This window comes from Fulmarus glacialis, unplaced genomic scaffold (genome assembly GCF_000690835.1).
Source record: "Fulmarus glacialis isolate BGI_N327 unplaced genomic scaffold, ASM69083v1 scaffold820, whole genome shotgun sequence".
NCBI lineage: Eukaryota > Metazoa > Chordata > Aves > Procellariiformes > Procellariidae > Fulmarus > Fulmarus glacialis.
In genome coordinates, this window is record NW_009185587.1 from 6,223 (window position 1) to 23,982 (window position 17,760).

At 39.8% G+C, this 17,760-nt stretch overlaps 1 protein-coding gene across 1 annotated transcript; it reads right to left on the bottom strand.

Moving 5' to 3' along the window:
• Window positions 1-6,607: 6,607 nt before the first annotated feature.
• On the bottom strand, window positions 6,608-16,151 carry LOC104072309 (Alstrom syndrome protein 1-like; the record flags this gene model as incomplete). The annotated part of the gene is made up of 6 exons (XM_009575720.1): window positions 6,608-6,707; window positions 10,952-11,015; window positions 11,232-11,415; window positions 12,561-12,805; window positions 14,539-14,835; window positions 16,037-16,151. Coding segments are annotated over 6 exons (1,005 nt in total), but the record flags the coding sequence as incomplete, so codon positions are not given.
• Between the last annotated feature and the right edge of the window lie 1,609 nt (window positions 16,152-17,760).

A 17,760-nucleotide genomic window follows, 5' to 3' on the forward strand; every position in this document is an offset into this window, starting at 1 on the left:
AGACTTCAGGCTTCTATCACCAAGAACTACAATCTTTATATTTCATCTTCTTCCACTGTGATGCTAGTTAAATGTACAACCAAGTATCCTGCCAGAATGCAAGCACCTAATGAAGTGAAGGGGACTCTCCTAGGAAAGACTTAAAAATTCCCAACATCACAAAAAATTTCTCTGGTTAGACTCTCCTGGTTCATACAGAAAGACAAGCAAACCAAGCGAAAGTTCAGCAAAGTCACGACTCCTCCACTCTTTCAGTGCTAATAATGCCCAGTTTAAACAGCCATTACAGTTACCTTGTAAGTTCTTAAGTTCTGCGTTGGGTAGAGTAAAAGGCGATTACGGCCCGGTTTCTTCAGATGTTGTCCATATGGACAGCGAAGATACATTTCACGATTGCTGCAACAGTTACTACAAACTGACCTGATGTTATTTATTTGAGGGGTTTTTGCAGTACAAAACATTACAAGTAAGTTTTCTACATTGAGATAGGAAATAAAAAAATTTAAAAATCATTGTTAAAAACAATTTAAAATAAATATATAGAACTGCTATTCCAATCAGGAAGTTACAAATATATTATGAACCAAGTACTTCCAAACTATGTTTACTTTGAAAGTGCATAACACCACTACAAAAACCAGCCATTTATTTAAAAACCTGTCATTCGTATCAAATCAGTGTTTCTTAAGTACAGCAAGCTTATATTAGTACAAAAAATGACACCAGTGAATACCAGAAAACATACACTGCACAAGTATTTACTGCATCCTTTTTCACATCACAATCTCCTTTATGCTGCAAATTTACTAAGCACAATACACCTTCGTTTGAACAGGAGATCTTTATCAGTTCCAAGGCACCTTCCTCCCTAAGACACGGTTGGTGATTTTCTGAAAGGTGAAAACAAAGAGAGAGAGGAGTATTATTCGTCTAAAAATTAAAAACGCTAAGCATGAAGATATTGTTATAAGTTTTCTGAACAGAATATCAAGGGGTAATACACCTCTAAGAAATAGCTATTTACACCTTTTAGGACAGCTAGAGCGGCCTAGTTCTTTCTCACTCATTGGTATGAAAAACACCAGGATATCCCTGTGCTGGCTGCAGTGGAAACAGTCAGAAACAAGTCTAAGGAGTCAGAATACATCTTGACATCAGCTGACAGACTGTTTCCCCAAGTAACCATGATGCATGTCTCGCTCTTCATCTTCTGAATACAAACTTCTGGGCGTCATGTGTTTGTTCCCCAATTTGCGATACATTTATGAGAGTACACAGGAAAACTAGAAGAGTTACAGAGAAGAGTAGCAAGCATAGTGGAAGATACAGAAAGTCTTTTCTACAATAAAAAACTGAATAAATTAAGACTCTTCATTACAGTGGGAGGGATGAGCCATGACTGAAGGGGAAGAGATGAAAGTCTATACAATCCTAAGCAGCCTGAAGCAGGTGAAAAGGCAATGTTATTTGCAGACTCTTCCAAAAATAATCTAGGGAGGCATCATATAAAATAACTGGTAATAGATTTTAAAGAAACAAAACAAAACAAGAAGACATAGAATGCTTTGTGTGAAGAATCTCAGCCTTGTGCAGTTAAACTGTGGAACTCTGCCCTGTGGTGCTGCGAAGACCAGACGTTTACACTTCATAAAGCAAGTGGACAAATTCATGAAAGAAAAAAAAAACCCCACACACCAATCCAAAGATGGATTCAAAGCCCCTTGGACATAAATCACACCAGACTGTTAGAGCATCTTTGAGAAGTACTGCTAATGCTGGCTCTGTTATGGTATTCTTCCCCAGGCACCTGCTAGTGTGACCCATTCTTATGGTGATGGGCAATTCAGATAATGAAACACCACATCATTCTGCTAGCTCAGCTGGCAGATCACTGATGTTTTGAAGCACGGAATACATATTCTGTGGCTTTATAGAAGTATACGATAAAGTAAGAGCTTTGGGTAACTCATATATTACTAACAGCAGTGAGAATGATACAGCCATTACCTGATGAGACCTTTTGCATCACACCGATCAATGCAACACGCAGCTCAGCTCTTTATACACACACATACACAAACTATGCAGTACATGTGTTTATAGTGTATATATAGTGTATATACTAATATATATAGTGTATATACCAATACAGAATATAATCTGCTTACATACATACACATAAAAAAAACCAAAGCTGCTGACATGAATCTGAGAGTGAAATCTGTCCCCAATACTTCATGAAACCTCAGAAGGGCTCAGAACGCCTCACACCACAAAGCCTCTGAACAGTCCTTACAGCTTACAGGCCCTTTTGCAATCTAATAACCAAACCCAGCTAGCAATTAGATGCTATCTCCCTTCGTTGCTCCACTTCCAGGAAGTGACTACAAAACAGAAAACCCTACCATGTTGCTGACAGGAGGGAAAATGTAGCCAAGGGGATGAAAAACAAACATTAAAAAAAAAAAATACTGTAAAGCAGCAAGCAAAATGCAATTCAGTTCTACACTTCTACAAGCATGTGCTTTTTCCTTTGGGGTAGTGACACCTTGTGGCCCCTATCTTGCATAGGCTCTAAAGGACACATCCCATCCATAAATAAAATAAAGTGTTTAGTGTTCCTGAATGCTAGTATCTTTTTTTTTTTTTTAAGTGGTAGAGGGAAGTACATAAATTAATAACTTTGCTATGCCCTTTGTGGAGGTTTTTCCAATGCTCCCTATTTACAAAAATGGCAAATTCACTACATCTAACAGAAAAGTATCAGTAACAGGATGAATTTGTACCTGATAAAGTCAAAATTCATTTTCACTTCACTGAGGTTGAAACAGTTCTGATTTATGCTGCCATCAGATCAGAAATCTGTCTCGACTATACAGTTTTCAAAATTAAAGGGCATGCACCATTCCCTTATTTGACTACTACAATTTTATGCTCTATTTGAAATTAAAAGTACAAAAGCAAAGGGATACTGGAACAGAACATCAGCATCCTATGATAAAAATAACTTTGCTATCTTAATAAAGTATTTAACGATCCAAAAAATTAAGAATGCCTGTGCAACCCTCAGTCGCCTTCTAGCACAGGAATTCTGATAAGTTTCCAGTTATATATGAGCCCATACTGTTTCCTCCCAAGGATCCCATCCTCACTCAGTGCTGACAAAACTGTTATTTCATTCTGTCTTCACTTCCCACTGCACTGCCCCACATTGCCACCATGGCACATAAATGCCTTAAAACAAGCCCTGACAGCCCTTACTTCTCAGGTGTCCTGTATGAGTATTTTCACTTGTATTTTACAAAAGGTAAGAGAATTTTGTTCTCATATATTCACTAATTTGGGCCCTATTTTGAGCCAAATAATCTCAGTTTCATCTCATCCCTCAACCTGGACACTAATTTAAGATCATTATCCTTGGTTCCCTACAGCTAATGAGGAGTGACACACTGCCTCCAGAGAGCAGTACGTCCCATCTAGTAGCAGTCGTTGCTCACACTGGAAACATACAATTTTGTTTGGCTGGTTTCTCCTCAGGATACATTTCTAAGAAGCTGGTGTTCATTCTTTTTTCTGAAGTATTAACCCATAAATTATATCATATGGAGTTATACCTAACATACCTCTAAATTCTGGTGTGAGGATTTCACTTGTAAGTGATACTTCAACAAACAACACCTGTCCATGTTGATGTACATACAGGTATGAGCATGTGTACATGTTTAATTCATAGCTTCCTTTCCCAAATACGAGTCATCCCTAACCTGTGAGCCCTCAACACCCTATAGAAATGGCATCCACATTGTACTGCTAGCTAATCCCATCCTCAGAGCCAGCTGTACTGCTATTAGTGAGGTGTATGCCTAGTTTTACTTTTACATGTTTACTCCTTTGGTATCAGTGACAGGAATAGAAGCAGAAATTCAGCCAAGAAAATACGAGCGTAAGCCTCAGACGCTCCAAAACAGGATGCCTCAGCAGAGACAGTTTCACCAGCAGTTTAACCTGCTGAGCTGCACTCTGAACAGGAGTAGCTGGGGCATGAGAACATCATCCCCCCCACCAAGACGACCAGTGCTAGCCTGTCAAAATCCAGAGAGAGGAGGACAAAGAAGTTCCATTAGGAACAGGTCACGCCACTAAGCACTCACCTGGGAGTCAGAGATACGAGTACTATGCCCGGCTCCACCATTGACCCCCACACAAACTTGAGTAGGGCACTTGACTCTCTCTGCCTCCCTCTCCTTCCCCAAGCTTTGTCTGGATATCTGCCAAACGATCTTGGAAAGAACTGTCCCCTACTAGGTTTGTATAAGGCACAACAGGACTCCTCTAGGCAACTGCAGTTAAAAGAAGAGTCAGATCTATTCCACAGTACTGATCTGCTGTTCTACATCAGCAGTTCACAAACTTATCACTGTGAGAGATGCTCAGACCACAGTTTCGGTACAGTGCTACAGATCATTTAAATGATACAACCCTAGATTACATATGTTTTTAGTCTAGCTTTTGTACCAGCCCTTTTCTTCTCCTAATACTCTGTGTCATCTTTGGAGTCATTCCACAGAATCTGTGGTTCTTTTTTTCATGCACAATCAGATCCGCTTAGAAACTGATGCTCTCAGCAACACACTAACCAAATTCTAAACAAACCATTCACTGTATTTACAGCTACTCACTACAGCTATTCTGCATCATCAAGGAAGACAGAAAGATTACAATATTTACTGCAATGAATCATCATCCCTCTTCCAATCAAAACCACACTTATATACAAAACTCCTGATCCGATTCCTGCTCTGTTTCCAGCTGACTAGGCTACTCCAAGTCGACGACTGCCAGCATTCATTAACTCTTAAGAGCTTACTGTACTGGCATCTGAGATTCTCAGACTAGTGAAAAAAATATGTCCTGAATATACCCTGCAAAAGTATAGCATCAAATTCCAGTAATTCTAGTGATAAGTACCCACAATCAGATTAGGAAGGTATTCTGGATAATACATTGCATTACAAGCCTTGACTTTTAAAATCCAATTACTGCTGATCCCAACAAATAACTAACCCTATTATTCCAGCTCTGGCAGGACAACTCAGCCAGGAAGGAGTTTCAACGCTAAAACTGAAGTGCAAGCTTAAGATCCAGAGGAAAAAAAATCAGTTTTAACTTTTAATGCATGTCCTTAAACCACTGAGGCTTATAATGCAGTTTATTGCCTGCTGCCAGAGTTCTTCAAAAGGCTACATTTTATGGTATATGGGTTAGTTAAAGAGCGAGAAGGTAAGTCAGGTTAGAACCTCAGTGTTTGTATTGCAGACTGTTGTTTCTCATCTTCTAGTTCTTATTAAGTCTTAAGAGAAAGCTTAAGCATATGGATGCCTAAAACAGCTCAAAAAGTGATACAGTGGTCAGTTCTGAAGATGCACTTCTCGGAGGGGACAAATGGGCCTCCTCTGTTTTATCAGGGCATTTATCACATCATTGTGTATAAATTGATACTGCTTGTTACACAGAAATACTAGATAATCAGATGTGTGCACATGGGAGGGCATAGGGACAGAAGACTCTCTTCCTTGTTACTTATCGTGCTTGAGCCAGGTGAGTCTCTAGCACAGGGCTCTTCAACCTTTCTCTCATTAATTAAAGTTGTGTTTAACAGACAGACAAAAAGCACATGTTACACAACTTGGACAGCCAGGGAGGAAGAGCATTAGCAGAAGCTGTTAGCTGGGACAGAAGCAGCTCCCTGCAGGGATCTCACTGCTTCATGGCAGAATGAGGCAGGATTCAGCACAGTTCTAGAGCAACCCAGTAAAACGGGCCCCATTGTTTCCTTCTCCCGCTCACCAAAATCCTGGAGTCCTCACCCCAGCTTTGCTCTGCTGCTGGTTGTGTGGTGAGGCTCCAGCACAGAAACTGTTCTTGAACTGCTGGATAAGTGTTTGTGGTTCAAAGTTAGTCACACCCATGCTTAGGGATACTGGTTTATCCTACAGCTTGCCAGACAGATCCTTGGCTGATCAGCGCCAGGGCAGTAAGACCACACTACCAGCTGAACAAACTTAATAGTGAAATCCACAGCCTCCTAAAGTTAACAAATTACCACCAGGACTGCCAATTCTCCACTCGAGCAAAATTAAGAATGACGACTCCGGGCTTTGTTAACCATGGTTGCGAAGTTAGCTGTGAATTGTGTAAGCTAAATCCATCTACAGCAAGGCTACACAAGAGCAAAACCAGCAGCCTTCAGTTCAAGGATGCATGGTCCTTCTTTAAAGATGCTCCATGATCCCTCTGTTCTGCCCTCAAGACTCTGCACAAGACCTTTTTTGTATACTTTAATCAGGACCATGCTTCCTTGTCTTTTTTCCATACACTATGTGTAGGTACTGGAAGGATTTCAGGTTAGGTAGGGGGATTTTTTCTTCCAAGTTTTGCTAAGCTTGACTGTTCTGACCCTGATTAAATGCTAATGTATCCTAACCACCTAGAAGTTGCAAAACAATACCACAGAATCAACATTTAGTGAATATTACTATAACGCTTGTGACCTCAAGAGAAAAAATTCTAAAATGTTCCAGTATAAGTACTTGACCAGAACACCTACTGTTTTGTAAAGCTGTGCTTTCAGGCGGTATGAGTTGTATTCCATTTTTCTCTTCTCTTCCTCTCGCTTCTTCTGCACCTCTGGCAGCTGCTCGTAGATCCTTAAGTGTAAACACAGAAATAGTGACTTGGAAGGAAGGAACTTATTGATATTAAAGAAACCATCCTCTGTTTTATCTTCACATTCTGTTAAAGGCTGCTGGCCAACAACATCACAGAAAAATTTATTTGGGGATTTACTAGTGTCACACAGGGAAAATGTGGAACACATAGCAGTTGTGATACCGGAAATTCCCACATCCCATAATGCCTTTCTCTTACAAGCAGCACCTCTTAAAAGCAACATTTATAACATTAAAATGACCATCCAGCTGATATGATTACCCAGCTGCAAAAGGTAAAGCTTCGATATCTTCAGTACCCCATTCCTTTTCTGTCCTGGTTATGCTGATTCCGAGTAACACGTTTATCCATCAATAGCGGTATCTTTATCACAAGAATAACCTGATTTAAGCTATTTAGGCATCTTTTCAAAATTTCTGTATTTTCAACGTTCAACCATGTTGCCCTGTCTAGGTGAATGCTTTGCCTTCTCCAGTGCTGAACTTCTCCCATACCAGAGTCAAAACAGTAGGGGATGCTTTGAACTGAAGAGAAGGTGACTGGTGCTCAGTATAGAGTCAGTGCACTATTCTAGTCTGGTTTATACCAGAGCCAAAACAGCAAGGGATGCTTTGAACTGAATAGAAGGTGACTGGTGCTCAGCATAGAGTCAGTGCACTATTCTAGTCTGGTTTACATGCTACCATCTAAAGGAGGGACCTGAGAGCTAGGATAGCAGCGTATTGCTCACACTGCCTTCCCTAAATCTTCCTTTAAGATCATAAAGGTTTACTAATTTCATGACAGTGGTTGCAAAGAAATATGCAGCTTCAAAAACATTGCTGTTTACAGGAAGTGGAAATGAACGACGTTCAAAAATTTCAGTCCTGTAATATTTAAAGCAAGACAGATCCTACTATAACTCCTTTCCTAACATGCCGATTTGATAATCAGCAAATAGAAAAAAAAGACTTGTTACAGATACAATAGTGCATTATACTCGTTTAGAGACTGCTTCATTCTTATGTCAGTATAACGTCTTTGCATAATTACTATTGGCACTTCAAATATTTTTAAACACATCTATGCCTTCAACTCATATTATCTGAAAGTACTTCAACACACTCCATTTTGAACACTGCAAATCAATACAGCCCACCAGCCAGGAGGGGCATCTTTGACAGTTGTCTTGGTACTAATTCCAGCAGGAAAATAAGTAATACTTCAGACCGGCAAGAGAAGAGAGGGAGGCAAATGTGTATCGGTTTGCACCCATCTGCTATTTAGTCAATACAAGTTAGGTGTCACTTGTATGTTTCAAAGGAGAGAAGGACAAGAAGTTAGCTGGAAAACAAAGCAATAGGAAGCTGTATGATAAGGCATAACTAAGCAGGCAGAATCAAGAAAGCAAAGATCAAATCCAAATCTCAATTAGTACTGAATTTTATCTCCTGTCTAATTCACCAGCATCAGCTAAGGAAAGCCATACACATTTGTAGCTTCTACAGTCCCCCACACAAGTGTATTTACCAATCCATCAGATTTCACAGTGTAATTGATGAGCAAGCAAATACACATCCAACACCAAAAAAAAGAAGGGGCGGGGAAAAAAAAAAAAGCAACTGCACTCCTTCTAGTGACCTACCTTCCTGCGTATCCCTATTTTCCTATTCTCTCTGCAGCTGCTCTTAGGAGGTCATCTTTTCTAAAAATGTCACTACCCACATTACCACTACAGAAAAGAGGAAATAAATCACATTTAGATGCTTACTTCACTCCTCTTATGCTTTGCTCGAAGGCAGCAGAGGGTGCTAGGTCTATGCATGTGTTAGTGGATGGGGGTAGGGATACCTCCAAGATTTGGGGTTTTGCTTTACTACCATCTCACCATTCTCTAAAGGCTTTTGCCATTCTAGATCTCCCCTCAAAGAAAGATCAAGATTTACCCCTCACAAATCATCCCACCATGAAGAGTTTAGAGCAAGAAATGGGCAATGCAGAATTGTACGTAAAATCATTGAAAATTGTTTTCATTACCTCTGGCTAATTTGCCATGAGAAATTCCATTTATTCCCTCACAGAGAAAAAGAAAAAGCTTTTGCACTCATTATAGGTGTGGATTTCAGAAGAATGGTACAGAATAAATTACTTCTCAGCTTCAGCCAAGAGCTGGAGTATGACAGCAGGAAGAACAAAAAAAAGTCACCAAGTGTGACTGCCTGAATCAGTCTCCATAGAAGTCCTGCTGACTTCGGTTATTATGAAATCAGAGTTTCTGAAAATACATGAGTTCAGATACATCGATCTCACAGTCCAAGTGACCCAAACGCAAATCCTTCTACTTCAGCCAAGACATACCGGGATGCATTCCTTGGGGAACGGCCATATTTACTACTTCTGCCACCTCTCTATTAATGCCCTAAAAATACTTTTAAATGCCAAAGGCTATTGAAAACATTCTTTTTGGACTTTCCCATCATATATATCAAGGGGTTTATTTTATATATTGAATATTCCAGTAGATGTTTTGTAGAATCGCAGTGTCACTTAGGTTGAAGGGGACCTCTGGAGGTCACCTAGTCCAACCTCCTGCTCGAAGCAGGGCTAACTTCAAGGCTAGATCAGGTTGCTCAGGCCTCATCCTGTCAACTTGGGACTACTTCCAAGGATGCAGATTCTACCACCTCTGTGGGCCCTGGTCCAGCACTTCACCACCCTCCTCGTGAAAAACCCATTTCCTTGTCTCTGGCTAGAATTTCTCCTTACTGTAACACATCACCACTGCTGCTTGTCCTGTCACCGTGCACCGCCAAGAAAAGTCTTGGTGGCTTCCTCCAGACTCAGGCCACTTTGTTGACCTCTCTGTTGTCCCAGCAGCCCAGAACAGGAGAGAGGATCCAGCTGTGGTCCCACGCGTGCCAAGCAGAGCGAATATCCACTTCCCTCCACCTGCATGAAATGCGGTGTGTAGCTGGCCTTCATCACTGCAAGAGCGCACTGCCAACTCATGTTCAATTTGCTGTCCACAAGCTGTCAGACCCCCAAGGCCCTTCTCTGAAGGGCCACTCCACAGGTAGTCTGTCCTCAGACACTGCCAAGGGAGGTGTCCTTGGGTGGGGTTTCTCTCCCAAGGAGAAACTTGGTATTTGTCATTGTTGAACTTCATGAGATTCCTCTTAGCCCTTTCCTCCAGCCTGCAGAGATCTCTAGAAACTGCAGACCTGCTCTCCAGCATACTGACTGGTCCTCCCAATTCAGTGTGACAACCTGTTGAGGTGTGCTCCATCTCATTGCTACTACCGATGAAAATGCTGTGACACAGTCCTGGCCCACAGCATTGTCCCTTTCACACAGGACAAACCCTTCCCTTCATGTAGCATGTACATTCCAAGACTTCAATGCAACAAAGCACTTGCATATACGCTGAAATCCCAACTACTTAAAATATCCCTTGCTTCAAGGTACACTCTTGACCTTTGTTTTGTTTTGACTCTAAATAACTTACAGTATCATTGTATTTTTATGTAACTTTACAAGTTATCAGAGATGACTTCATGAGTCTCTAATTTACTTTTATGTATTTATGCTGTTTCTCAACCGGTACTCTTCTAAACGACCTCCTCTTGACCCTGCTACCATTTCAGAATCTAGCTGCAATAAACTCCATTTTTTATTATACCTTCACATGCTCTCTCTGTAGCATAGGTATTCCAAACGTTTAATACATTGTTAGTGTGCTGTGCATTTTATATATGAATTACTTGAGTCAAAAATAAGGCAAAATCTATCCTAACGCGGTTTTCTTCACGGGTAAAAGCCTCTGTATTCCTTTGTGGGTAATTATTTCTTACACAAAGCTACTTTCATTTGGTGAAATGATGCCTCACTTCCTGCACCAATTACCTAGTTTGTTAATGTTTAAAACTATACAGATGCCCTAGTGGCCCACACGCTAAATTTCCTCTCTTTTTGGGATCTAGTATTTGCACAGTTTGCTGTAGTGCTTGGGTGGTAGATACTGCAGCAGAATACCCTGGTTTAGTTACAGAAATCATTTTTCCAAAATGATTTTTTTTCTCGGATTCTCTAAATAGGTGCTTTCTCCCTCTGATAAGGTGCCTACATCTTGCATTGAAAAAGCTGAGTTATCCCCGACACCCAATTCTTTGACTGCAGATACAATTCATCCATCTTTCCTACTCAGGTCACTTATCTACCTGAAACAAAATTTTCTTAACCTTACCGTTTAGATCTTTGAACCATTTCACTCTTTGGAATTGTTCTTCTCTTTCCTCTAATCAGAAAACCTAAATGGAAAATTTTGAGATAAGGGAATGGTGAACACGACTACTTCTCACAAAGAATACTACTGCAACAATATGACTCCTTTGTAAGTTACGGATTCTAACAGACAATAATGTTAAATAATTGTAGTACTTTTATTGAAAATACACACACCCTTAAGTGTAAGGTGGAAATTTATTAATTCCTATAGAACATAAAGAGCAGAACGATGAAGGTACCTGTGTTGGACAGCATGTGACTTGCATTTCTGTAGCCCTTTCTCTTCTCCGGAGGATTAAATAGCTCTTGTCTTTCGGACTGCAGTACGCTCTGTATCCTCCTTTCCTCCATTACAAGCTTCAGATGCTTCACACGCTCTCCAGAGCGGGAGATGAAATCAGGGCGATGCACTGCAAGAGCCTCCTAAGATGGGATGACACAAAACAAAGTCTGAAGTGGCCAGACTGTCTCCCTACAGCTGGAAGGGAATAATCAAAATATCTAACACCATTACCAAAGCATGGAAAAAAAATCCCATCAAAGTAGTATTTGGTATAACATACAAAATGTTGTATCCTTAATGCTGGGTAGATCCTCAGAGACCTTGTTTAACAAGCTATTTGTCAACAACCAACTGGCCAGGAAAAAAAAAAAAACAAAACACTACAATAATTAGCAAAAAGGACACAAATCTCGTCTTAAAAAAGCATAGCAAAGTTCACAAAGTTGAGTCCATAGAAGATTCTGTAACTTATTAGTCTCCCTTGCTATAAATCAGTGGGCACATCAACATTAGCAATTCATTTTGGATCAGAAGTGGAATTTTAAAAGCGATCTCCTAATACCTCCGTTTGCCACACTTCAATTTCCACCACAGAGCAGTCTCTGAGCACATGAGCAGATGCAACTGAACTTAAAGAAACTTCAGAAGTGCACTTTAGTTAGCACTTCCTAATTTACATTTCACTTGCTGTGGATGATCTCTTTCAAAAATATTTTTGCACACTACATCTGTATTTTTTCCACAGATATTTAGAGTGATCACATCTGATCTGAAGTGTATACCGTATATGCATGTGTATGTATGTACACACACATACGGTTTCCACTGTATAAATTAAAGCCCATTTTAATCACATACTATGTACATCATGCAGTATTATTTCTGCATGGAAGCAAGTATGACTTGATATTATGTCAGCTACATTCCCTCTAGTTCCTAGAGCCAAATGATTTAAGCCCTAAAATATTAGATCAATTCAAATAGATTAGTATATTGTGGAAGGCCAGATTACTATAAGCAAAAAGGACTGATGAATTTGTTGGGTTTCTTGGTTTGGGGGTTTGGTTTTTTTTGTTTGGGTTTTTTTGGGTTTTGGGGTTTTTTTGTTTTTTGTTGTTGTTGTTGTTTTTTAAGCAGGAGCAGTCTGTAACATGTTGACTTCCAGTGATTATAAAGGTGAAATAATAAAAAAAAAGGACAAAAAAAAAGTGTTTCCACAAGATTCAGCGTGACTCCTGAAATCCTACCAAGATCTCAGTGGCCTTACAGCGCAGCGTGCCTTTACCTGTAGCGTAAGCTTCACGAACGGCCACGAGGACCTGTTCTCAGCATCTCTTTCTGGAACTGCTGGCTGAATCATGTTACTGTGCTGCTGCTCTTGCCAGTTCTTCTCTCGGAGAGGCTCTCTCCAAGGCTTTGTGCTGGTCAACGGTTCAAACCAAGAGGGACCAGGACCAGAAAAGGAATTGGAATGGTTTTCTTTCCTAGATTCAGATTTCAAGTCTTCTGCTTGGACGAACCATGAAATCCCTGTTAAAAGACAATAGAAGAGAATAAAGATTTGTAGACAATACATGTGCCTATTTTCCACCCCCATTTATGGCCCTTTATGCCCGTGCTGGTTTTGACTGGGACAGATTTAATTTTCTTCATAGTAGCGAGCATGGGGCTATGTTTTGGATTTGTGCTGGAAACTGTTGATAACACAGGGATGTTTTCGTTGCTGCTGAGCAGTGCTTACACAGAGCCAAGGCCTCTTCTGCTTCTCACCCCACCCCACCAGCGAGTAGGCTGGGGGTGCACAAGAAGTTGGGAGGGGACGCAGCCGTGACCAGAGGGATATTCCATACCATATGACACCATGCTCAGCAATAAAACTAGGGGGAAGAAGGAAGGGGGGGGGACGTTCGGAGTGATGGCGTTTGTCTTCCCAAGTCACCGTTACGCGTGATGGAGCCCTGACTTCCTGGAGATAGCTGAACACCTGCCTGCCCACGGGAAGTTGTAAATTAATTCCTTATTTTGCTTTGCTTGTGTGTGCGGCTTTTGCTTTACCTGTTAAGCCATTTTTTTCTCAACTCATGAGTTTTCTTACTTTTACTCTTCCAATTCTCTCCCCCATCCCACCGGGGGAGAGTGAGCGAATAGCTGTGCAGTGCTTAGTTGCTGGCTGTGGTTAAACCACAACAATGCCCAAGGTCTTAGCTAAATCCAATCAGTGGCCTAACACTGCAATAAACACTCACTTCAGTTTAATAACAGTGGGACTCTGGATCAGAGACCTTCGGCAGTTTCAAAAGAATTCCTCTGCCAAGTGTCAGAAAACCACCAAGTCTTTATCAAACAACACTTTTGAAAAAGCACAAAATGGCTTAGTTTGCAAGTTTCTCTCTGTACAGAAAGAATAGTTATTTATCAGCAATTACACATTTTTAAGGAGCCTCTGTGCTGTCCTAAGCCCTATGGCTTTTTATAGATATTTTTGAAGATCAAATGCTTTACATCTTCCAAATGTTAAATATGTATACAAGAATTAGATTACTCACAGTTTACATACATAATGGGATTTAAATACATCAGCTAGTACTCTGAGCAGATATTCTAAATCTTCTAAATTAAACCGGTATGAGAGGGAATGATTTGTCCCTACAACAACAACGATGACTAAGGAAAACATTTTTAAACATTTAATCATGACATTGTGAAGACTGACGGGAAATTAAAAAAAAAAAAAAAAAAAAACCACAGTCAGGAGGCTACACCATCAGCCCATAAATGCAACTCTAGCTAAAAGAGGGAGATGAGTCTAGCTCTTCTGGTACCACAATCTTCCCTCAAGTACTCCTGAAAAAAACACTTGGTTCTTTGAAGCCTCAGTACATGAAACAGTAAGTACTACTTATAGTGACCAGTTACTCAGAGCTTAACAGAACCTTTTATACCTTGAAAATCAAAATTAAGTATCTACATGACTCCCATCTCATTCATCTTTCCTTGCCTTATTCATTGCTTCCTATTTACTACCTGTAGCGGCTAGGTTGCATCTAACAGCTTGATTGAAAATGCCATCACAATAGAGCACTAGAGAGCTCACTTGACATAGTGGTTTTGTTTAAAATTCATTGATTTAAAACAGAGTAAGAACTGATTGTACTAGTGACAGACTACTCTGTGTCTTAGCTAATTCTCCTCACATATTTTGCTGGTTGCTGTTGGGATGTACAGCTTTTCTGGTCTGCAGAGAAAGCGTATTTTGGACTGACCTTGTGGTAAGTGCAGCCTGCTCCTTTTCGTCCTTTTCTCCACGAAAAAATTGCCTGGCTGTCCCTTCTGCTTACTCTTGCTTCCTGCTGCCTGATGATCTGTGACCATACCATCTGACTCTCCAAAAATACCATCAACACAATGCCAGGGTTCCTGTGGCCGTTGATTTGGCTGGCTAGATCTTGGGGTAGGAAAAGTCACACCAACATCTCGAGTGTTTTTCTTTGTTGCACTGTTCACAATCTCCAAGTCTCCTGTAGTTGAAAATGAAGCAGTAACATCTTGTTCCAAAGCAGCTGGAAGTACGTTAACATCAGCACGTGTCACATGCATAGTTCAGGGGGTGACACTCAACTTTCACTTTGAAGCTGAAGGATCACTTTCTTTATCCCACCTTCAAAAGGCAAAATCTTTTATATTCCCACTTCCAATTCAAGGAGAGTTTACAGTGACTCAGGATTGTTACTATATGATAATCTGAGTAACATTAAAGTGGTGTAAACCAAGTACCCCAAGCAAAACAAGCATATATATATGTGTGTGTGTGTGTCTGTGTCTGTGTGTATGTATATATATATATATATGGGGGGGGGAATTAAACTTGAACCAACTATGCCCCTTGCTGGGGACCTGAGTTGACTTTCTGAAGAGTCAACTTCATATCTGCTGCTGAAAGACACAATGGTCAATGTACAGTTACATTTTGGACAATGGAACTGCAGGTTTTTCTGGACCTGACAGTTTACCCAGTGCGTCTCATCCAAAGCTATGTTTTAGCAATAGAAGATTGGTTTGCCCACACCACTACAAATGTTTAACAGGAACATATGAAGTGGAAGGTGTCAACTAACATTCAAAAAGTCATTAACATGATCTTGAAAACAAGCCATGAAAATACTTTTCTGATTCAACCCACTTGCACACGAAAAAAAAGTAGTAATAAATAATTGATATGTCTGATGAATAAAAGCCATTACTCAATCTTATGATGGAAACTTGGCGTGTAAATGAAAGCAATGGAGAAACTGATAATTGCAGAACTGTACCAGTCCAGGATCGGTTTATGTTTTACATAGAATATAACATCCAAAATATTACCAAGAAGAATACGAAACACTGCAGTTGCCTTCTGAAATAGCATATGCCTACAAAATACATTCTGTGAGTAACAGATGTCTTGCAGAGAAAACAATGTATTAAAAAAAATACAGTTAGTCCACCTTTACTATTGAAATGGATCAGAAGCTTAGGTTAATAAAACTTACAAGTAAGTGAGAAAACTGGCTACTACTCAAGCAGACCGAGAAAGGAAATGAAATGGCTCATTTTAATTAGAACATAACATCTTTCTCTAAAAGCATTTGAAGTGAATTTGAAGAATGCTGCTTGTACATACCCATCACCAGAAACATGCAACAGACTTTGGAGAACGGTTTCCAAAGAGATGAAAGGCAGAAGCAAATACAGAAAAAACAAGTCTGGAATTCAACAACTCACCTGCTTGGATACCTTTGTTTAGCATCCGTGTCCGCCGCTTGTTACTAAGAGCAGAGCTTGGCCCCCAAGAACTGCTGCTTGCAGAAGTTGAATCTGATGAAAGGGAGATTGCCTTCTAGAAAAAAAACAAGCAAGAGAACAGAAATTCCTGAAATACTAACCAAAATGAACAGAAAGCAGGTTTTAAACAGCAAAAAAATTAGAGTCATCAGTCTTTACTTGTTGTACCTTATAAAAACCCTTTGCTGTGGCAAGATCATTTGTTGGCTGTACTTTCATGAAAGACCGCAAAGTGTGAAATATTTCTGCTTTGGAAAGAAGGAGAATAAACACCTAAACTGAATGCTATATTCCTACCCTCTCAAACCAAAAGCTTTTAAAGGTTGCTGGGTTTGCTGGAGGGACAAATTGTCTTGAAAGATTAATATGTTGCTTTGTAAATTCACATTGAACTCCAGTTCTGTACCACTGGCATGGAAGAGCAAAGTCCTTTCAAAACATGGGAAGTTCTCTCACCCTGTGATCCTCATTACACAAAGTCCTCCAGGTGGAGAAAACTAAACTCAATAAAAACAAGAAAAAGGAGACGCATGGCAAGATCACAGCTTAGGCAAAACACTAGTTTCACATCTTCACCATTCACACAAACAGAAGTTCCAGCTGCAGGGATATAAGCAGCACAACTTTGTTATAATAAATTAATTTAAATTTTATGATGTTATAACTTTACAGCCATTTAAAAAAGAATCTACCCTAAGTGTAACACATCTAGTCCACAAGCTTTTTGTTTATATAAAATACAGAGAAGGTTAGTGCTTTATTAAGAGCAATTAACTGACAGTGCTTCCCCAGGCTTCAAATCCAACAGTGCGGCACAGACCAATCTCTACAACTCCGCTGAATTTAATTTTTAATTATGAAACAGAATTTTTTTTGTCCTTGATCATAGCAATTAGTATCCTATTAGTAACTCATAACGCTAGCCACAATGGAAATGAACAGAGGCTTTTTTATTACCTTTTTATTGAACCCCTGCTATCACCACTTCAATGCAAAACATAATTTCATTTCAACATTAAAAGGAGGCAATTTTTACTCTCATGCATACCGTCAAGAACTGTTTTTTAGTTCCATAAACCTGCTTCAGTTCTAGCAGAGTGTACTAGACAGATGTAGTAGATACGTATCTTCTTTCAGAGAACAGAAGCAAATTTGAATACGTGCTCAGCAAAAGGGAAGACAGTATAACGTAAGGAAAAAAACCAAGATAATCCATTGACATGCACATGCGTATCAGCTTGCAGAAATAAATAAAAGCAGCCATTCAATACTGAATATTGACATGCATATTCCTATTTGGACTGGAATGTTCAGTACAGTGCTTTCAAAGCCCTTTAGCAGCTGAATAGCGCAACCTTTAGCTTTGTACCTGCTACCAGATGGCAGCTTGAAGAGTGCTTTAGAAATAACAGAAATTGGAATAGATAAAAGCCTTCTGGGATGGGTTCAGCATCTATAAATAAAAAAAGCTGTAACCAAGTTTTCTGGAAGCAGAACTGACAATAGGCTCTCATAAAAAACAGAGCTACAAAATGCAGCACTTGCCTGAAAGATTCATACAGTAGTTTCTCTAGCAGTAGGGCTCCTGCTATAAATAAATATCTGTCTCTGAAACACAGATATTTGCAACTTAAAAAAAAAAGAAAAAAAAAAAATCTTGCTTT